Raw genomic sequence first — 23,163 nt, 5'->3', positions numbered from 1 at the left:
TATGAGCTATATTGGAATACTGGGTACATCAAAGGTACAAAATCATACTGTTGGTCATACTTCTGGAAAGAAAAATTTCTTATTTTGTTTTTATAGAGTATCTAATTACTTAAATATGAAAATCTTTATGTAATTTTATGAATTAACCACAGATCATAAAATCACAGGAAAATACATTTTATTAGTTTAGATTCCCTAAGCAGGGGTTGCACATTTTATTCTGAATTTACTATGTGAACCTTAGTAATGGTCACCTCACCTATCTGAGTTTTGCAGTAGATCTGTTTCAGCCCCCTCCGGGAGAAAGAGCACCAAATCTAGAAGAGAAATCAGCTGTGGTCCTGTAAACCATTTGTTGTTAGGTGTCCTCTAAAAAGCAAAAGAAAAATTGGGAAAGGCTTTAAATAAAAGCTTGATAAATTCATGTGTTTTTCTAATACCTTGATACTACAAAAATAAACAATTACAACACATTTAAAATATATTTTTTAACTTTAATTTCCATTCTTTCCTTCACTATTTCCAAACAGCTGGAATAAACTCTGCCAGTCTGAGAACACTGGTGCGCTCTTTCTCTGTTTTCTATATGGAATTACTGAGTATTCACAGATTAGACTTCAGTTTCCATTAATATTTTAGAAGTATAAAGCAAAACAAAAGTAAGTCATATATTGCTCAAAAAAATTAATACAATTTAAATCTATAGTTAAAATTTCAAATTCAGGTTAAAAAAAGAGTAGAAATGGGGAAAAAAATATACCCTTAGCACTAGAGATAGAAAAGTCTATAGGGCAAAAATCCACATTAATGTATTCCACAAATGAATAAATATATCCTACAAAATAAATTGATAATTGATACCTTAGATATGCTCTTACCTTTAATGACATGTCAATCTGATTTTTGATATTTTGAATAATAAAGGCCTCCACACCTGAGTGATTACTTGTATTCAATAAGCACCTTGAAAGCAAAATTACAATACATTTGAAATTATCCTGGACTGTAAGATGAAAGTTTTACAAATTCAAATGGGCCATGTGTCATTTCTAGTAATATAAAAACCAGTGAAGACAATTAGCAAGCTGATCAACCAATTACAAAGCCACCAATTATGGTTTTTGCTGTCACCAGCTGGCAGATTCTATTTTAACTGGATCTTCCAAAAAGAAATTTCTATTAAACCAAATTTGAATCTTTTTATGCATACAATTGCAATGCTTTGACATGACAAGTATGAGTCCTAGTATCATAGCCTAAAAACCCCCAAAATTATTCTCTGTGAAAAGAGACTAGTCTGGTTAGACTAACTTAATTGAAAAGAGAAGAAACTCCGTATGACTAGCTCAAGAAAAAAGAGGGATGTTTTGGTAGACATACAGGTAGACTGGAACAGGAAAGCTGGTATAAGACCTAAGCATCAAATTGAGATTTCATAAACCTGCTCTGACTCTATCAGTACAAATGAAGAAAAGATAGGATCAAGAATGCTAATAGTATGGGCTGGCCCCGTGGTAGGCTCTGTTTTGGTGGCTTGGGGTTCACGGATTTGGATCCCAGGTGTGGACCTACACACCACTCATCAAACCATGCTGTGGTGGCATCCCACATAAAAAAAAGAAGAATGGCACAGATGTTAGCTCAGGGACAATCTTCCTCACCAAAACAAACAAAAAAACAACAAGAACAAAGAAAGAATGCTAATACTAGCCAATCCCAAAGAAGACTTTAACAATGCCCAAATCTGTTTTTAATTCATTGTTATTACCTAAGTGTCAACAAACTAAGGTCTGCAGGCCAAATCCAGCCGGTTGCCTGTTGTGTTTTATTGGAATACACCCACTCCCAATACAAAGACAAAGTTGAGCAGTTGCAACAGAGACTGTGTGCCCATGAAGCCTATGTTTACTATTTGGCCCTTTACAGAAAGTTTGCTGATCTTTTTTTTTTTTGAGGAAGATTAGCCCTGAGCTAACATCTGCCGCCAATCCTCCTCTTTTTGCTGAGGAAGACTGGCCCTGAGCTAACATGCGTGCCCATCTTCCTCTACTTTATATGTGGGACACCTGCCACAGCATGGCCTGCTGAACAGTGCCCTGTCTGCACCTGGGATCCGAACTGGCGAACCCCAGGCCACCGAAGTAGAATGTGCGAACTTAACCACTGCGCCACCAGGCCGGCTCCAACTTTGCTGATCTTTAACTCATAGGGTTGCTAGAATCTTTTCTCTCTCAAACACAACTATTAATAAGTTATACTATTAACTTAAAGTGAATAGCCTGTCAAAGTTATAACTCCAGAGCCATTAATTTCAACTGTGAATGGAGACTATTGACATGTAAATAATCTAGCAGGAACCTTATCAGTCTCAGTTTAATCTTTTAAGTCTATTTTAGTTTTAGAGTATTTCAATTAATTGAATTGAAATATACACTATTATTCATATAATATATAGGCACATATAAGTATAATATTTGATTAACCCTTCTCTACCCATCACAGATAAGAGAATTTATTATAATATGGCTTCCAAGTAGAGTTGAATTACATGTAAAACACACTGAAATAATATAACCTGGAATAAATGGCATTAATTTGATTTTTAATCAACCACACACTTTGCAATTAACCACTCTTGATACATACCTAAATAACGTATATTTGCCTTGTGAATCCAACTTGTTAATATATAGCTGAAGCATAGCTAAACTCTTTTTCCTCTAAAATGGAACAAACAATATTGTTACATAAACTGAATAAAGATGAAATGATTTATTAAAATTTCTCAATGTAACTCATTATTATTTAGTCCCAAAACATTTGCATACCAATGTCTCAATGGGGCACAGCGTCATTACTTTGACTAAGCCCTGGAAATAAGAAAAAATTTCAGTTCAGATGTTATTAGATTATTCTGACTGCAAACAACTATATTATCAATGGAGAATACTAAAAATTAAGAGAACTGAGGGTAGGAGATGTAAAAATGAAGTAAATTTTTCTCTGAGCCTTTCATTCCACTATGTCTACAGGAAGCTAAGTGCAATCCATTATGTAAGTGATATTGAGTGGGGTGTTACAAGGTGTAAATTTAGAAGTGAATTTTCAATTATGTCTAGAGTGGCAAAAAAATGAAATCAAACATGCAGAAATAGAATCCATTCATTAAAAATAATCAGGCTTAATATACTAACAAAAGTCATGTTTTTCTATTTAAATAGTGGGAAAACAAGTTTCTACGTGGACATCGAAGGACCTACTTGTTTATGATAACTAACAAAGAGTACTAGGCAAAATAAATCGCAAGAGGGAAAAGCAAAATGTCTTTCTAGTAATGAGTCAGTGCATGCCTTGATGGAGTCCTGAGGACCTGAGTTATGATAAAAGTAAAGGAGATTCACTTTCCAAGGTCCCTACAGAAACAGTGTTAAGAAAGCTATGCTTTTCCACTAGATGCTATGCTGTCAGTCATGGTAGCCACTAGCCACATACAGCTATTTAAGTTTAAATTAATTTAAATTAAATCAAATTTAAAATTCAGTTCCTTAGTCACACTAGCCACATTTCAAGTGTTCAGTGTGGCTAGTGGATTTCATACTGTACTGCACAGACAACAGAACACTTCCACAATCATAGAAAGTTCTATTGGACAGCATGGCACTAGAGTTTTCAAAGGATATGGAGAAGAAAGTGGGAGAGGAGTCTGAAAAAGAACTTTACTTAAGTTCACAATAGCAAAGGAGCTGTTTTCAAGATCGGAGCACATATTTTACTTACCTGAGGTACGGTAAGAAAACTCTTGATTTCTAAGTACTGGTGAAGTAAACTGTTGTCTTCTATTCTCAGTAAACCATTCTCCAACAGATCCTACAGATTAAAATATATACAGGAATACATATATGGTAAAGTCAACAGCTGTATTTGTTGACATGACTATCTATTTAAATTACATTGGGTACAAATAAATCTTACCAATCCTTTGGAGAAAATAGACTCTTCTGTTCTGGAAGAGAACATTAAAATTTATCAACATGATCTTCTAAATTGCTTTAGAATTATTTTTCATTTTAGGAAAAATAAAGCAAAAACTGAAATTTAAAGACTTTAAAAATACACATCATTAAGGAGATTCTGCTGAAGAACTTTGTCAAAATTCTTAATCCATCTTTGATGTATCTTTTGATTTGGTTACTGACATACACATCTGACCAAAAGCCCACTCAGGGCTTATTTCCTGGTAGAAAATCACAAACAGCCAAGCGCTAAGAAATCACTTATACCTGATACAATACTATGTATTCCAGTTGATTAATCTGTAAAATATTTTCACTTTTTTATATACAAAGAATTAAATGCTTTCCATTTGTGATAATATATATTCTTAAGTTTACAATCATTGTTAACTAAACATTTAAGATCTGTGGCAAAAAATATTTACTCAGGCTCCAGGTTCTTATTCTAACCATACGAGGAGTCAAAATTGTTGTTTTTGGCTCAGTGACTAAGTTTGGAGATCTTAAGAATATAGAACTTAAGATTCAAATCAATACATACTCTCATTGTATGAATATAACAGGAACTAAGTAAAGAGAAAGTAAAATCATTAAGACATACATAATACAGTAAATTTACAGAGTTAATAACTACTTGTGCCAGGAGACCCTTGGAAATTCCTGCCTTGTAGGCCGAGGCTTTGGACATTTGCCATGTTACAAATCTTCCTTCACCTGGGAAGAGATGGGATTGATAAACTGTCACGAGTGTTCCTAAAGGATAATTCTAAAAGGCCCTGACTGATCTCAAGAGATAATTTAAACATGTTATAGGAAAAGAAAACAAAGCATATAGTTTTGCAAAATTCTTAAATATCTGTCTGGAAAAATTATGCATACCTATTAATTTGTAATTTTTTTAAAAGAGAAAGTCTTGCTTCTTATTGACTCAAATGAGATAAGTTGTTGAATGATATCACTGTCAATAATCTAAGTTATAATGGGTGGGGTCAGGACCTCTTTCCTTTTGATGCAGTTCACAGATCATGTCCATGAAGCAAAAACATGGATGAATTTCTTTTACTGACAACCCCTCCTTAGATGGAGGATGTTGCAATGGCATAGAGGTGTTTCAAATTACCAACTTTTGAAATAAGGTAAGAAACCTCAGAAGCAGATGAGTGGACATTCCCTCATGAGACAATATTTTAATATTATCTTGAGTTTAAAATAAAAGAGATTTTGCTGTAAAACCTCTGACTCATTTCTGTCTCTCTGTGAATGTTTGTTTCACTGTTTTATAAAGTAACCAGTTAATTAATTAGGGCCTGGCAAAGAGAAGGTAGTCTCCACTGATCTTGACAGGACTATTTTAACACTACTGTTTAATTCTGAGATGCCATCTAAATGATCTTACCTTTGTAAAAAGACTTCAATATGCCCCATATTAAATTGCAAAAGGTACGATGGGCTAAAATAGAAAAGAGGAAACCCAAACATATATACATACACATATACACATGCATTTTTAGAAATTTTACATACATAAATACTGTTATAGGTTGAATTGTGTCCCCCTCGAAAAAGATACGTTGGAGTCCTAACCTCCAGTACCTCAGCATATGACCTTATTTGGAGACAGGGTTTTTTAAATTGGGGTGGACAGGAGCAGAGCAGCCACCTCTCACCCTGGAGATAGGGTCTTTACAGAGGTGATCAAATTAAAGTGAGGTCATTAGTGTGAGTCCTAATCCCATACGACTGGTAGCCTTGTGAGAAAGGAAAATGTGGACAGAGACCTGCACACAGGGAGAACACCATATGAGCATGAAGGCAGAGATCGGAATGATGCATTTACAAGCCAAGGAACATCAAAGATTGCCAGCAAACCACCAGAAGCTGAGGAGAAGCATGGAACAGATTTCCCCTCACAGCCGTTAGAAGGAACCAATCCTACGCACACCTTAATCTTGGACTTCCAGCCTCCAGAACTGTGAGACAATAAATTTCTGTTATTTTAAGTATCTAGTTTGTAGTACTTTGTTATGGCAGCCCAAGCAAACTAATATACACACCTAAGTCATTTTGGTGGTAGACTGTGATTTAGTGTATAGGCTCTGGGGTCAGACAGAATTATGTTTGAATTCCACCTATCCCACTAGTTGTATGATCTTGGGTGGTATCTTGTTTAAGCCTGTTATTTTCATCTGTAAAATGAGATAATGCTCTATTTCATAGGGTTATTATATAGATTAGAAATGCATATAAAGCTGTTAGCATAGTGTTTAATACATTGTGAGGATGCAAGTGGTAACCATTATTGCAACACTTACATACAAATATATCCCCATGTATATTCATACATAAATATACAAATGGACACAAAGAAATATACCCAAGGCCTGCAAGCCAAATACAAAATCCTATTATCATGGACCTTAAAGTTTAAAAGGTATTACATTATAAAATTATATATTTATTTAATAAATAATTTTGATAAACTTTATGGGAAAAGAAGGACAAAGTCAAGGTAATTCTAATAGGAAGATTCAACCTAAATTGGGTGGTGAGAAAAGGCTTTCCTCAGAAACTGACAGTTAAGGATAAAGATGGTTCTAAGCATATACAAAGGCCCTGTAGCAGGAAAATTCATGACACATGTGAACAAGAAACCAAGAGGTCTGCACAGTAAACAAGAGGAAAGGTAGTAGGAGGTGAATCAAGGCAATAAGGCAGGGACCAGATTATTCGTAAACTTGTCTCATGGGAAGGCATTTAGACTTTATTCTTAGAGCAATAAGAACACACACAAGTGTTTTCATTAAAGGACTACTCTTAAAGCTTCACTTTCTAGTGTGTTGAGAATGAGCTGGATTACAAGGGATTGAGGGTGGATATATAACTATCCATTCAGGATTATATCAGTAATCTAGTGAAAAGATGATCGTAATTTAGACAACCCCATGGGTAACTGGCCAGTTCCTTCCCTTATAGTTCAGAGTGGTCCCAACAGCTTCAAAACCAAGCCTAGGTTAACACTTTCGGACTCTTGTCCTCATCATTCCCTTATGTTTATTTCAATAGTCCACCCTCTCACTGCTTGACTACTACTGGCTTTAACAGATTATAGGCAATATTATTTAGAATAAAAATAACTTTTGTAAATGTATTACTACATTAATAAGCATACTGGACATTAGATAAATGAGTTTGATGATATTCCTTTTAGAATACATGAATAAACCAAACACTAACTCCTACCTTAAGACCATTGGAAGCTGATCAATACTGATGCCCTGTACAAATACTAGATATGCCAGGGAAGCCATAGAGTCGGCTAATTGTTTGCCTTCTTCTTCCTCAAATTCAAGATAATCCCACGTCCTCTTTTTCCTTCCATGATTAAACAGCACTTTGGGGAAAGGATGTCCAATTGCTGATAAAAAACCCTGTGAAACAATAAAAAAGGAAGCTATAGCAGACAGATTCTAGTGTGCCCTCCCCCATTCATATTCACATCCTATATAATCCCTTCCCCTTGATTGTGGGTGAGACCTGTGACACTTGCTTCTAACCAACAGAATAAGGCAAGATGTCACTCTCATGATTAGATTATAAGACAGAAGTGAGGGGATTTTTGCAGATGTAATTAAGGTCCCAAATCAGCGGATTTTGAGTTATTGAGAAGGGAGTCTATCCTGGATGGGCCTAACTTAATCAGGGAGAAGGTCTTTAAAGAGGGTCCAGGCTCTCCTTGAGAGTCAGAAACTCAACCCTGCTGGCTTTAAAGAACTAAGCTGCCATGTTCTAAGAAGGCCCATAGAGAGAGCTAGGTGGCAAGAGCTACAGCCTCTAGGAGCTGAAAGTGGTCCCTAGCGAACAGCCAGCACGAAAATGGGAACCTCAATCCTATAGCTTCAAGGACATAAATTTTGCCAAGAACCTGAAAGAACTGGGTGGAAAGATAAAAAAGTTGTGGGGAGGGATGGGGTGATGGTTGCACAACAATGTGAGTGTACTTAATGCCACTGAACTGTACATCTAAAAATGGTCAAAATTGTAAATTTTGTTATGTATATTTTATCACATTAAAAAAAATCCTTCAGAGATATCTGAGATCAATCTAAAAATGTGAGACATACAACTATCACGAAATGATAGTAAACTAACTACTTGGATAAAGAAAACTCTGGGAAAATGCTCCATTGACCACCGTCTGCCTAGATACAGAGTGGGCAGAACAAACACTGTCAGAGGCATCAGAGGCTGAGGACACTGCTGGTATCACAGGTCATATGGGCTCTTGTGTCATAAGAGAAAGAGAAGCATCCCTACGTGAGTGGACAGGACTACAGTTTTTTTGTTTTTGTTTTTGTTTTTTGCTGAGGAAGATTCGCCCTGAGCTAACATCCACTGCCAATCTTCCTCTTTTTCTATGTGAGCCACCAATACAGCATGGCCACTGACAGGTGAGTAGTATAGGTCCCTGCCTGGGAACCAAACCCAGACTGCAGAAGTGAAGTGTGCCAAACTTAATCACGAAGCTACTGGGGTTGGCCCAGGACTACAGTTTAACCTTTTTTTTGAGGAAAATTTGCCCTGAGCTAACATCCACTGCCAATCCTCTTTTTGCTGAGGAAGACTGGCCCTGAGCTAACATCCGTGCCCATCTTCCTCTACTTTATATGTGGGATGCCTGCCACAGCATGGCTTGATAAGTGTTGTGTAGGTCTGCACCCAGGATCCAAACTGGCAAACCCCGGGCCACTGAAGTGGAATGTGTGAACTCAACTGCTATGCCACAGGGCCGGCCCCTCTTTTTTTTAAGGAGGGAAGGAGAAAGAAAAAGAGAGACTCAGGAAATACAAGGTCACGCCTATGCCTCTTTTACTATTTCTAACTCTAGTATACTAGAAAGCACCTGAGCTTCAGAATCCAATGGAATTGATTTGCATTTTGGTTCTACCACTTACCAGCTGAGAGACACTGGATGAGTTACCTAACCCCTCTAAAGCCTCAGTTTCCTTATCGAGAAAATGACATGATACTTATGTCAAATACTAAGAAGGTCCACACAAAAAAACATAAGAAAGTTAAGATCACAACAAATGTCCAGAAGTCAAAAAAGAATGACAAAAACAGGTAAAGCAGAATGAATACTGACCTTCCACATATTCACTCATTTATCCAACAAACACTTAAGTGCCAGGCACTGGGCCTGACATTGTGGGAAATTATAAAGCCAAATGAGACTTTCCCAGCCTTTAGGGAGTTAAAATCTGCTAATCCCAGATGGCTCCATTAGTCATTTCAAAACACAAAAAGGAACCATGGAAAATCATCCTCAGTCATGAGACTGCTAGTCGGCTACCATACTGCTGTACTGATTTTAAAAGCCACGCACTCTTGTTATAAGACTTAAAGTTTACTGTACTCAGATTCCAAACATCCTGTTAATCATGAAGCTCCATTTCGTCATTCAGCCAATGCTATGTGTGTTTTTTTCCGGAGTTAAGGTTAGCCTTTTAAAAAAATCATCAAATGTAATCATCACAGGTAACCAGAATCTACAGTGCTGCTCTTTCCCCTCTGATGGTTCCCACCCCTTCAGCATATAAATACGCTCAAGTCCCCTGTCTCCCCCATTGCCTTCCTACCATAAACCCATGTCTTTTAGCTATTATCTCTCTTCTCCCTTACTCATCGAAACTCTTTTAAAGAAGAGGTTATCCTTTTTCTCATTTTTCATATACTCCTTTATCCACTTCACTGATTTTTGTCTCCACTCAAACCATTCTTGCTAAGATCATCAATGCCACCTTACTTCCTAAATCCAGTGGGTGCATTTCAACTCTTACTGTACAGGCTCTCTCTGCTGTGTTTAACAGTACCAATCACTTCTTTCTTCTCAAAACTCTACTATCCCAGTATTTCTACCACCTCTTTGACTCTTTTTTCCTGGTCTCTTGGTGGGCTCATCTTAGGTGCTGGTACCCTGCAGGGTTCAGTCCTGAGCCCTTTTCTCTTCTCACACTGATCTACCTCTTTAGGTGATCTCATCCACTCTTGTTCAAAATTTGCTCCTTAAAAACCGGTTTTCTCTGGGTATTAGAAATATATTAAGAAATTTTTGTAATCTTGTTACACGTCATAATGGCACTGTAGTTATGTTTTTTAAAAAGTCCTTACCAATTAGAGAAGCATATTTAAAGACTTATGGATGAAATGATATATCTAGGACTTGCTATAAAATACAGCCGCAAAAAAAGAGGGAGGATAGATAAAACAAGACTGGCAAAATGTCAGTAACTGTTAAAGCTATGTGATGGGTACACAAGGGTATGTTATATTGTTCTACTTTTCTGGATGTTTTTAAACTTCCATAATAAAAAAATTTTTTTTAAGCACAAGACCCCCTGCTCCTCGTTCTGTATTCTCTCAGTTATTGTCACCTTCATCTGCCTAATCACCCAAGCGAAAAACATCATGCAAGACCCAACCTTTTCACTATTCTTCTAAATCCAACCAATGACCAAATTTTGTGAATTTTACCTATGACAAAACTCTCAAATCAGCCCTCTCCTCTTCATCTCCACCACCATTTCCATACTCGGGCTCTCACCATTCTCACTTAATTCCCCAAAGACATCTAACTGGTCTCCCTACTTCCAATCTTACCTCCGTTAAATTCATCCTTCACTAAAGTGAGGAATCCAAAACAGTTTGAATACATCACTCCCAGGCTTAAAATTCTTTAACAGTTTCCAACTTTCATAGCCATCTTATCAAAATGGGGTACATAAATCATATACGATGGTGTTTATACTGCATCCAGGGGGTTATACTGTACTCTAGAATTAGCAACAATGAAGAGGCCCCCGACTCTTATGTGCTCCTGAGAAAACTATGTATCCCTATTTATATCAGTCACCAAATCATCTCTCATCCTCAGAATCTAGTCTCCCTAAAGTTCTGGCATCTCCTCTTCTAACCCCTTTTTCTACCCCTCCTCAAATTGAGACATCTGTCAGTCATGGCCTGGGGAACTCATGGTCATCAGCAAAATCCATTCTTCTCTAGATGGTCTCTTACCTCTTTTGCTCTAAAAGAAATCTGGTTCACCTCTGAAAACAACTGTTTTCTCTGCAACCTTCTTAAAGGGTTGCTATTTTTTTTTTTAATGTATCCATTTTACCACTGAACCTGGAAATAAAATATTTGTTCTCCTTGCTACTTCTAGATCATTCTCTTCCCTCCTCTCTACCATCCCTCAGCTTTGAAACTCATTTCATGTGACTATACCACCTCTACCCCTCCTTGCTACAGTCATTAGCAGACCCCAAAGTCACTCCATTACTTGGCTTTCTGACATGACTCATTACAATTCTGTGTGACTTAAATGTACAACCCAAAATATTCTAATACCCTGGAATTTCAGGTCCTTCACTTTGTTTAGTCCAGTGATCTCAGCCTCCATTCTCTCCTTAGAACACTCACTCCCATGGTCATACCCTAGACATGGTTATTAGTAACTGTAATCTTTCCATAATATTAATTTCAAGCATCCTGTTGTTTAACCTCTCATCTTTACAGCTCACTCCTTTTAGTAACCTAACTCCAACAACTTGCCACTCACACCAGGATCTACAATCTAGTGATCGCATCATCTTTTCGCTGTCTTTAGTATGTCCTAACTTCCCTCCTTATTCAGCTTAAATCCCACTGCTCATCATTAGTCACTCCCCTGCATAACGCTCGATGCTGTTAGCCCTATTGCTTTGTAGAATTCACACAGTTCTCAAAACCCCAACCTAATTAAAATCCAACTTTTCTCTTATGCTGCACATGCATTTGCGCAGCTGAACATGGCTGAAGAAAACCCACAGCCACAATAACAGCTCTAACTTGAAATTCATGACTATCAATCTCAAGTACATATTTTTCTATATTTCAGATTAGTTCCCTATGACAGAATCCCAGCACATTTTAAAATACTCTTGATGCATAGTCAAATTGCTTTTAAGATAAAATTTACTTATTTCTGGAGTTATTCTGAAAATATTTATCATGAGCCTTAAAAGTGAAAATATGCTTTGGCACAGAAAATTCCATTTCTAGGAATTTATTTTAAGGAAACAATTAAAGAAATATGCAAAGATTTGGTTACAAGGACACTTACCATAGACTTAGTTAAAAAAAGAAAGTTGGAGTTATTTTATAGTAATGAAAAATTATTGAAAAATCTAAGTGTTGAAATTACATGGCCCAGGTTAAACACATTATTATGCTAAGTCCATATCACTGAATACTATTAAGCCAATGGAAAAAAATTCATGTTATACTAAGAGAAACAAAGCAGATTACAAAAGAGTATGTATAATATGATAGACTCTTTGAAAAAAACTATATATGTTTGTTTATTTATGACTATAAAAGTAGAAAAAACTCTAGAATTGTAAGATAATAGAAAATATATATATTGGTCTCTGCCCCCACTTCCTGGCACAGAGCTCCTGAAATTCTTCTAATTTCCTGGGTGATAAGAACACTAGGAGCATCTCTTATTCTATCATTTGTCTTTGACCTGTACCTGACACATGGCTCTTAAAACCCTTGTAAATTCCTAAGTACTAAGAGCATCTTTTGTTCTACTGAGGTGTCTCTGAGTGGACTCCTGGATGGGGACTAGTCACCAGAAAGACCAAGTCATAATGATTAGAAGCTTGAAATTTTTAGCCCCACTCCCCCAACTTCTCTAGAGAGGGGAGAGGGACTAGAAACAGAGTTAGTAATTGATCATGCCTACGTGAGGAAGCCTTCATAAAATCCCAACAGTACGGGGTTTGGAGAGTTTCCAGGCTGCTGAACGCATGCACCTACTGGAAGGGTGATACACTCAACTCCACGGGGACAGAAGCTCCTGCACTTGGAGCCTTCTCGGACCTCGCCCTATTTATCTCTTCATCTGGCTGATCATCTGTATTCCTTATCATATACTTTAATAAACTGGTAAACATAAGTAAGTGTTTCCCTGAGTTCTGTGAGCTGTTCTAGCAAATACTTAAATCTAAAAGGGGAGGAGGTCATGGGAATCTCCAATTTGTAGCCAAGTTGGACAGAAGTTATGGGTAACCTGAGGACCTATCATGTGCAATTGGCATCTGAAGTAGGGGGGCAGTCTCAGGGGACTGAGCCCTAAACCTGTGGGATCTGACACTATCTCCAGGTAGATTGTGTCAGAATTGAGTTAAATTGTAGGGCACCCAGCTGGAGTTGCAGAATTGCTTGGTGTGGGGAAAAAGCCCACATATTTGGTGACTGAAAGTGTCAGAGTGAAGTGTTCTGTGTGAAAGTAAAGGAGAAAGACACTGGAGGAGAACTGTAGGTTTTTCCAATGCACATGTTAATATTATTTATATTTGAGTAATAAAATTACTGGTGTTTATTTTCCATCTTTTTATCTGTGGTCTACAAAAATTACATATTGCTTTATTAATAAATGTATCAATTTACATGCTCATGTGCAGTACATGAGAACATGGCAGGATAACATTTTAGATTACAGCAGATATTAAAGCAGATTAAATTAGCTGTACTTACTATTATTTCAGATGCAAAATACCTTAAAGGATCATTTCCAGCTTCTTCAGATTGCTCAAGGAATTGTGCTGTCAGCAAAGGGCATTTCAAACTTTTGAAACAACTAAGGTATAAGAAATGGGTAACTATGAATACAGCACTTCCTGAGTATAAAATACCTCGTTCTATAAACATATCTAAGTTAATTTTACATGAAAAGTAACATTAACAGCAATAAATCAATGGCCTGTAAAACTGGTGATATAAGATCCTTCTTAGTAGTAATGGGAGAGCATGAGAACAATTTGCTAGACTCAGTGTGGTGAGATTCGTTTCTATGTCTGGAAAATGCCAACGGATACTGGATGTTTGTCTGAGGACCAGGGCTAGTCCAGACGCAGTTTTCATTAGTTCAAGGAAAAATTGGGACGATGTAGTAATTTTTCATAAAGCTATATTTGGTTTATTTAGACCACAGTTTATTCTGTGATTAAGCCTTTCCTATTTCCTTAGTTAAAATATCTTTTCTTTCACAAAATAATGGGTTTTATAAATGGTAAAAAAAAATTGTTAATGTCACCACCTGACAAGAAAGAAAGCTAACAGTAGTTTTAGTCTCCAAAATTTTAAAAATAAAATTATTGGTCCATGTAATTTAATAACCTAGTCCGACACTGTCCAAAAGAAATACAATGCAAACCCCATATATAATTAAAAATTTGTTGCATCACACTAAAAAAGTAGTAAGAAATAAAAGAAATTAATCAATAAATCCAAGGAGTATTTTATACTTAGAGCACTTCTTAATTTGGACTAGCCATATGGAAAGTGCTTGACTGTCGCATCGAAAGTGCATGTTTAGTCTACAGTACTCCTGGAGCAAATGCTGTTGGGAACTCTGCTACTGGCTTTGTGGTCAAGTTGGATGTTCAACTGTCTGCTGTTGCTGCTGCTGCTGCTGCTGCTCTCAAAGGGAGAGTAAAAAAACAATTCCCTCACAGAAAGACCAGATTCTTTGAGCTACACCTATCTATTTCCCCCACTTCTACTATTCACTTACTATGATGAGTAAAGGCAAGTCATAGAATATATGAAGTAAACAAATGGATTTTGGTTTTTTACTTTTTTAAAATATCAGTGCCTCCTCATTAAATGCCCAGGATATCAACTAAACCCTATATTCTTCTAAAATTCAAAATTTCACACTAAAGTTTATACTTCCATTGCAAAGAAATAAAGAAACATAAAATAACTGATCTATTACTTAAGTCTATTGTGAAGTGTTCTTAAAAATATACTTACAACTTCAGTAATTCATCCTTTAAGTTTTCATTTTCCTGAGAGTTTTCTTTGTCATCCATGACTTCTTCTACAAAAGGCTTAGTGAACTCTACTAAGGCCTTGCAACACTGACAAAGGCCATAGTCATCTGTTTGTATTTGTTCTTTTGAGTATGGAACAGGAAGGAGAGAGAGCTGACTCCAAAGGGTAGACAATGCTAATCCAACTGAATATGCCTTGTTGTTACGAAGTTTCTGAATCACTAAAATAGAGACCAAGTTGTTACTTGAGGTAGGCTCATCAAGTATGCTAAACATGGGACAAGAAGTCCAGTAAATGATGTAGAATTAAAACACACTTTTTTTTCAACTTTAACAATTCTGAAATCAGAGTGACACAACATAGCTTAATTGGCAGTGTTTTTTCCTTTTTAGTGGTGCATAAAATAACGGATCTTTATACTAAAAGTGTACGTTTACATGGCAATTTACAATGGATGCCATGAAATCATGTTTAGGGATGTTTATGACAGGTTACATACTTAAGACAGAAACACTTCTTCCTATGTTTTTTGGTCGCTGTAAGTATAAAATAAGATAAAGTGTCTTGTAAACTATAAAGCACTGTAAAAATGGGAGGGAGTATTACGAGATTTTTCTTTCTAGAAGACTTCGAATATTTCAAGTGGTACAAAGCTGCTGGGCATTCACATTTAAAACAAACTTACTCTAACTTCTGATTCTGGGTCCTTCTATCAGACTCTGAGTTATATGTAGGTCATAAAATGAAAAAGTAGTCTCTTCTCATGGATAAATACTGTCTGCCTTGGTTGCCAACATCCATTACTTACCAATACTGTTACTGCACTCAGCCATGGAGCCTTTTCCTTCCACACTTGTTCTTTCTTCAGCAGTACCTTTGCTATTCCCAATCCCAACCTCCCGAGGCAGAGGCTGAGCAATGCCCTGCCTGATACTGTTTTTAACCAAGATAAAGGACTACCACAATGCTATCAGATTGAGGACTGCAGACACCACAGAGGCAATCCTTTAAATGTGTTTACAGGGAAAATTCTAGCTATAAGTTGCAGATAGGGAGGTTAGGCAAAAAGCTATAGATTACAACACAGCACATTGAAAACAGCATGACATTCAACAAAATATTACTGGGTACCCATTCTGTACCAGGTACTGTCATCTTTCTATGGGCAGCAGGACTCAAACTGGCACTGCTATTACTAGCTTAAGCAGAGGACTCAGTATCTAGTCATGAACTTTACTTTGGTATAGTGTTGACATTTTGGAGAAATATCACTTACATAGATAAAACCAAAAACACTTAGATATCAAAATACTTATTACCTGTTTGTAATGGCTGAAGTAAAAGAAGGATAATTTGGGATATCTGTTTTCCAGAGGGCTCTTCAATCAGTTCAAGCAAACCCAACAATAATTCCTTTGGATTACATAACTATAAAAATATTCACAATTGAACCTGTTTAATACAAGTTTTATTTAAAGCCAGATGATTACTATTTTTAAAAGAAGGCAGATGCTGAGAAAATATAATTATTTTTGCTTAACAGTAAAACACCTTATACAATTAAAAAAAAATACACTAGCAAAACACAGAATCTGTTTGCTTAACAGTAAAACACCTTATACAATTAAAAAAAATACACTAGCAAAACACAGAATCTGTTATTACCCTAGTCAAATCACTGTAAAACTAGAAAGAAGTAAGAAGTCAAAAGGTCTCCTAATGGAGAACTACATTTTAGAGATTTAAATTCCTGGCTAAAGGAAGAGCTAGAGAAACAGGGGAAGGAAGAGCCTGATCACCAGAGCTGAGGTCTCCTTCGAGCTGTGATCTACTCCAAAGGCTGCCTTAGTTTCTCAGGGCTTCCAACAGGTGGGACCTCTCTACGTATGTCAGGGTATGTAGATGAACGTGGTGTCTTCCTTTTTTTTTTTTTAAAGATTGGCACCTGGGCTAACAACTGTTGCCAATCTTCCTTTTTTTTTTTATCCTGCTTTATTTTCCCAAACCCCCCTGGTACATAGTTGTATATCTTAGTTGCAGGTCCTTCTATTTGTGGGATGTGGGACGCCACCTCAATATGGCCTGACGAGCGGTGCCATGTCCGCGCCGAGGATCTGAACCTTGGGCCGCCAAAGCGGAGTGCGCGAACTTAACCACTCGGCCACGGAGCCGGCCCCGAACGTGGTCTCTTCTGTGCTTCCTGAACAGATAAAACTTTGCATTGCCTGTGACTGACTGGCCACATCTTATCACCTCATTTGCCTTGGTTTTTTTTAAAAGCTCTCATAGTTAATAACTAATATCTAGATGGAGTTCCCTCTTTCCAAGTATATATTTGTGTTTATTTGTACTGATCTCTAAGTAGCTTCTTACAATGTCCTTTTTCTCAGAATTTATTTTTCTTAACCATCATTTTTTTTTTTTTTTAAAGATTTTATTTTTTCCTTTTTCTCCCCAAAGCCCCCCCGGTACATAGTTGTGTATTCTTCGTTGTGGGTTCTTCTAGTTGTGGCATGTGGGACGCTGCCTCAGCGTGGTCTGATGAGCAGTGCCATGTCCGTGCCCAGGATTCGAACTAACGAAACACTGGGCCGCCTGCTGCGGAGTGCGCGAACTTAACCACTCGGCCATGGGGCCAGCCCCTCTTAACCATCATTTTTTACCTATAACTCTATTAACGTTTTACCAAAAGTCTCTTTTTAAGATTGTCAGTCACAACTAATCTATTTTCTATTCCTATTTCCACTGTGCTCACATGCATTCTAGGTTTTTCATATTCTTTTAGGGAGCAAACCACAGAGGAAAGGGCAATGAGATTTGATTCTAGTTCCAACGTTGCCAAAAGATCACTGTGGCCTTGAACTAGCTCTAACCCTTATCTCTACATCTAGACAATCAGCTACTTGTTAAAAATAGAGCTTCTTAGGTCTCTCCTTGGAGGTTCTCAATCAGAGGGTCTGACGTGAGGTTAGGTGATTCTTATATCCACAAAGTTGGGGAAACTGAAGTGGACTTGCCCATCCAATCAATAAGGTTGGGTCTTTTCTCCGAAGAGCTCTCTCCTGTATTTTCATGAACTAAACAGCGTTCTCACGAAAAACAAGCATTAAACATTAAAGGGAATTATAAAATACTGCTGCGTATTCTAACAAAGAGAACCTAGTTTTAACTTACCTTTACTAATAAATCAAGCATCAGAAAATAGTATTTCCTTTTATCATCTTCCTTGTCATTCCATAAAAGGCATCGAACAACAGGACCAACAAGATTCCAGCCCATATTCTTGATGATGACCTATAAAAGCATTTTGAAAGTAAAGCAAATACTGCCATCTATAGGACTCTCACAGTGAGCTTTCTTAACTTGGAGGAACTTAGAATTTCCTCTAAAATAGGAAAGATGAGTCTTATGACATCTCACCATTGACTTCCTAGAGTTGGCTGCTAACAGATACCAACATTTTAAAGTAGTATTTAATGCGTTCACTGAGGAAAAGCAAAGGGGCCTTTACTTTTCCAGGTAAGGTGGTCTTTCCCAGGATTTAAACAGGAGACTTAATTTTCTGAATATGAGCAAGTACTTAATTTTCAAAAAGAATTTTGCTCCCCTGATTCAGAAAGAAATCCAGTCAATGCTCATGAATGTTCTACAGTTCCCCAGAGAATCTCTAAATATATATTATAGTCATGTAACTTATGTAAAAGAGGGGATGCCACTTCATTAACTTTCTCTCCTATAGATGAGTTGCTTCTATTTTCAAAGGTATTTCAGAATGCTTACCAACCAAGAAGTTGTTTATAATTAGTGATGCACATTCATTATCAAAACCACTGATTTTCAAAACTATCAACAATATTCTCCACTTCACTGGCCTGAATTCTACTTCAACTCCTCAGTATTTATCAGTATATAAATATATGTCAGGTCCCTAGAGTATTTTAGGTGCTAGAAAAAAAAGCAAGGAATATATTAGGTAAGATCTCTATCCTCACTGAGTTTACATTCTAGGTTCATTTGTAAAAAAACACATCTAGGAAGAAGACGAGCAGGTTCAACACCTGCTCCGTGACCCAGTCGTATAAGATAATAAAGGTAGAAGAGAAGGTATAGCAGAATAGTCACTCTCCTCTGGGGAAAGCAAGAGGCGGCTTCCCAGAAGAGGTGACGGCTAAGCTAAGGCTTCTTAGAAAAACAGAGAAGTCTGTCAGGCACAGATAGGTGGGAAATATATTCACAGCTCTGAAACAATGTATAAAAGTATAAGACTTAACATGTCCTAGAGAACCAGCAACAGAATATGTTAGGGTATGTGAATACATAGTTCACAAAAGAGGAAGTACTATCCATTTATATTTTTGCTCATTTATCAACAGGACATTTTAATGTTTGCCTTCTCAATCTGCATGAGCTACCTATATGTTAATACTCACTTAGTCGTATTTATGACAAATAATTATTTGGTTTTTTGGTTGTCATTTTTTATATAGCAAAATATACTGATTTTTTTTACTGAGGAAGATTAGCCCTGAGCTAACATCTGTGCCAATCTTCCTCTATTTCGTATGTGGGTCACCGCCACAGCATGGCTTGATGAGTGGTGTAGGTCTGCACCTGGGATCTGAACCCGTGAACCCGGGCTGCTAAAGCAGAGCAGGCAGAACTTTAACCACTTGGCCATGGGGTCAGGCCCCTGATATTTCTCTTTGGTCCCCTTTCTACTGCTTTTAGGTTTAAAATGGATTTCCCCCTTTAGAGATTTATAAACATTCAAGTTTTTTTTTAAATACATATTTCACCTATTTTTTTTTATTCAATAAGATTTATATTGCAAGTATGGCATAAAATAAAGACTTAAATTTGATTTTCCTTTTTTTTAAACAAATAGCAAAACAATCATGCTTTTTACCTAAAGGAATAGATAGTTCAGTTGCTCTCTCTGAACATTTTTTCCATACTAGTTATTTCTTCTGCCTGGCACGCTCTTTTCCCAGATAGCCCCATAGCTGACAGTCCTGCTTCCTTCAAATCTCTGTACAGTTTTACCCGGCACAGTTCATCCCCCATGCTTTATTCCTCTGTGTAGTATTTAGCACTTTCTAACATACTACATAATTTATTTATCATGTATATATCTGTCTTCATTAGAATTTACAATCCATATGGGCAGTGAGTTTTGTTCACGACCAGATCTATTCCCAGCATCTACAGTAGGGGCTGTTACAAAATAGATGACCCATAAATACAGGTTGAATGATGTCTACTACTTCTAAGTGTAACAAATTATCCTCCCTCCAAAAATCTGACAGTCTCTTCTGTTTTCCTCTATTTTTTGTGTTGCTTGACTTTTAATATCTAGGTCTTTACTAATCAGGAATTTATGTTATGTGGTTAATTTTTCCCCAAATTACTAAAGATTTCTTCCACCACTACTTATTACATAAGCCTCTATTTGCTTTTCAAAACTTACTGTGAGACTCTACTTTTCCAACTATTTCCCTTTCCATAGGTTGACGTCTACCCTAATAAATGATTCTCTGAGAACAATTAACTATAAGAGAAATTCTAGATTTGAATAAGATTTGTATACCTGAGGTGAAAAAAAAAGAATTTTGATAAAATATTTTACAAATAGAATCCCAGCTGCAAAGTATCCACTCACTATGTAAATAGTAAATGGTCATGAGGAAGGGGAGTAAACACTGACTGACTATCCGTAAGCTACACCTTATTTTAATTTAATACTAACAACCCTACAGGGTAAGATTGTTATCCTCAATTGATAGACGAGAATACCAAAGTTTAGAGATTACTGAGATGCCCAGTGTCCAAGAACTAAAAGGTGGCAGAGCCAGGATTTGCATATAAGTCTGTCCAGCTTCAAGGCCTGTGTTTTTCCCACTATACCAGCGGTTTTCAGTGGGGGCAATTTTGTGCCCTTCCTACTGGGGACATTTGGCAATGTCTGGAGACATTTTTGATGGTCATTACTGGTGGGGGAGTGGGAGTACTGCTACAAAATATCAGTAGTGCCATCTTGAGAACCCTTGCAATATAGTATCTTAGGAGAAACTACTATTCATATGGCTCTTAAAAAAAAAAAACATTTAACACAAAGCAGATTAACAGTACATCTTGATCAATCTTGATTGTGTTACCTGACAAGAAAATTAGGTTGTAGTCAGTTTTAAACACTGTCTTATCAATAGCTGAACCTTTGAATTTAGCAGACCACACATTACAAAGGTGATTCTCAAGCTATTAAGGCTAAGCTCCACTATGCTTAAATCTATCACAATCATCTAATCTCTAATCATGCACAAATCTACATCTTAATCTCCTATTTCTCTACTGGGCTTCAACCATTACTTATCAACTGCCTGCTGCATTTAAACTTAAAATTTCCAAAATAAACTTATTTGTCCTCCTTGAGGAACTTTCTCCTCTTCTTAGGTTGCCTTTTTCTGTTTGGGACATATATTATCCTCTCAGAGGCTAGAAACCCAGTCATCTTTGATGCCTCCCTCTCTCTCATCCCACAGTCAGTCAACCTCCTCAATTCCACTCTAAAACTTCCTTTCAAGTGCTACACAGATGCGAGGCAGAGCAGAGTGCTTGAGAGCTCTGAAACCAGGCTGTACAGGTCTGAATCCTGGATGTCACATAAAAGCTGAGTCACTTTTGGGAAAGTTATTTATCTTTCAGTGACTATTTCCTTATCTACAAAATGAATTTGATAGTATTACCTATCTTACGGAATTCTGGAAAGGCCAAATGAGTTAACAGATGTAAAGCACTTAGTAACTGGGACATAGTAAATAATAAATATTACCTACTATTAATTCTATCATTATTAGCTAAAAGTAAGGCACTCTCAAAAGTTATCCTCTGAGAACACAAATGAATGGATGAATAATAGCATCATGTGGCTATTCCCTTCCTAGTACACACAAACATTGTACTTACCTTATTCTTTTCATTTTGAATAATTTCTAATAGCTGCTCTACGTGCCCTTCATCTATGCATCTTTGGCCTGCTACCTGAAATAGGCCAAAATCTTCTTCTTTAAAGTCTTGCTCATCTAGGATTTGCTAGCAAGAACAAAATAAACAAAAATCAAACACGTTGAGGCAAATAAAAACTCAATAACTACTTGATTTCTCTGAAAAAAGGAAATCTGTCTAAATTCTAGATAAGTTGCACATAAGCATATGTATGAAAATTAGAATTAGTCTAATAAATACTTTAATGAATGATCTTGAAATTCACCCTGCTAAAGAAATCTATGGTAAGGATCAGCATTAAAAATGTAAAAGGTTATTTAGACAAGTATGTCACTTGGAGAAACAATCCAATCTACCTTCTTGTCCTCATCCTATTTTTTCATAGGTTAAAAAAAGCAAGGATTAAAGATGATTAACAATTTGAGTGATCGTTAAATGTAATTAAAAATAATCTGTGCCCTTCCCATATTTTGAAAGGTATTTAATTTTACAAAAAGAAAAAAAAAGAATTACTTACACATCTCTTTATTATAGATTGAAGTTCCTCCACAGCCATTCCTATTTTTCCTAGTTTTGACGCTGAAATGTACTAATACAAAACACACCGTTAAGTATCAGTGATACTACATTGAAGTACTAATAATGTTTCTTTCTGATGAATTAGTAGTAAATACAATAAAGAAAACAGAAACTTTTAAAGCTGAAATGTTTTTACTGAAAGTTAGTATGTTAGCCTAAGAAAATAAAAATGTATTAAAAAAAAAAAACTCCTGTTGCATCTTTTTCTTCCAGGAGCAGTTTTGAAAGATACACTTAAAAAAAAATCCTCTAGAGCACCCCCAGGAAGCAGCACAAATATGGACTATATAAATGACTTTAAAAAGGCAAAGTATTTCTTTTCCAAAAGGTGGGCTTGAAATCCGTTCTAATCATTAGGGAATTTTTTATTTTTTAACGTCCCACCAGAGCAACACAACTCACCCAGACAGGGTGAAAGTCCAAATGCCCTTCACCCCAAGTGTGACCGAGGCATTTCCCTGTAAGAGATGCGCTCCCCCAGGTATTCAATCCAGACAGGGAACTGGCTGTATCGCACGGATTCGAGGCGGCCGGCGGCCTCAGGGGACTAGCGTTCCCTTCCCACCGGCCGCCGTTTCTCCGCGGGAAGGCCGAGCCCCAGGCCCGCAGCGGAGGCGCGGCTGGGCCGGGTCCTCCCGGCAGCGCGCTCCAGGGCGGATGAAAGCGCGGCGCGCGTGCGGGCGGCATC

At 37.0% G+C, this 23,163-nt stretch overlaps 1 protein-coding gene across 2 annotated transcripts in view; it reads right to left on the bottom strand.

The window, feature by feature from the left end:
- GLMN (glomulin, FKBP associated protein) overlaps positions 1-23,163 on the bottom strand; it is a 39,843-nt gene that overhangs the window by 16,416 nt on the left and 264 nt on the right. For both annotated transcript variants that reach the window (XM_070592671.1, XM_070592670.1), the window contains exons 2-15: positions 22,414-22,485; positions 21,858-21,983; positions 18,069-18,188; positions 16,214-16,322; positions 14,874-15,114; positions 13,593-13,695; positions 7,254-7,441; positions 5,410-5,463; positions 3,973-4,003; positions 3,778-3,867; positions 2,829-2,870; positions 2,647-2,720; positions 879-963; positions 260-369 (exon numbers count right to left, since the gene is read on the bottom strand). In XM_070592671.1, coding sequence (XP_070448772.1) covers positions 260-369; positions 879-963; positions 2,647-2,720; positions 2,829-2,870; positions 3,778-3,867; positions 3,973-4,003; positions 5,410-5,463; positions 7,254-7,441; positions 13,593-13,695; positions 14,874-15,114; positions 16,214-16,322; positions 18,069-18,188; positions 21,858-21,983; positions 22,414-22,452 — 1,412 coding nt within the window. In that variant the 5' untranslated portion in view covers positions 22,453-22,485. The remainder of the gene's footprint in view (positions 1-259; positions 370-878; positions 964-2,646; positions 2,721-2,828; positions 2,871-3,777; positions 3,868-3,972; positions 4,004-5,409; positions 5,464-7,253; positions 7,442-13,592; positions 13,696-14,873; positions 15,115-16,213; positions 16,323-18,068; positions 18,189-21,857; positions 21,984-22,413; positions 22,486-23,163) is intronic.

The sequence above is a fragment of the Equus przewalskii genome, chromosome 24 (assembly GCF_037783145.1).
Source record: "Equus przewalskii isolate Varuska chromosome 24, EquPr2, whole genome shotgun sequence".
Lineage (NCBI taxonomy): Eukaryota > Metazoa > Chordata > Mammalia > Perissodactyla > Equidae > Equus > Equus przewalskii.
This window is presented reverse-complemented; position numbering and strand designations above follow the sequence as displayed.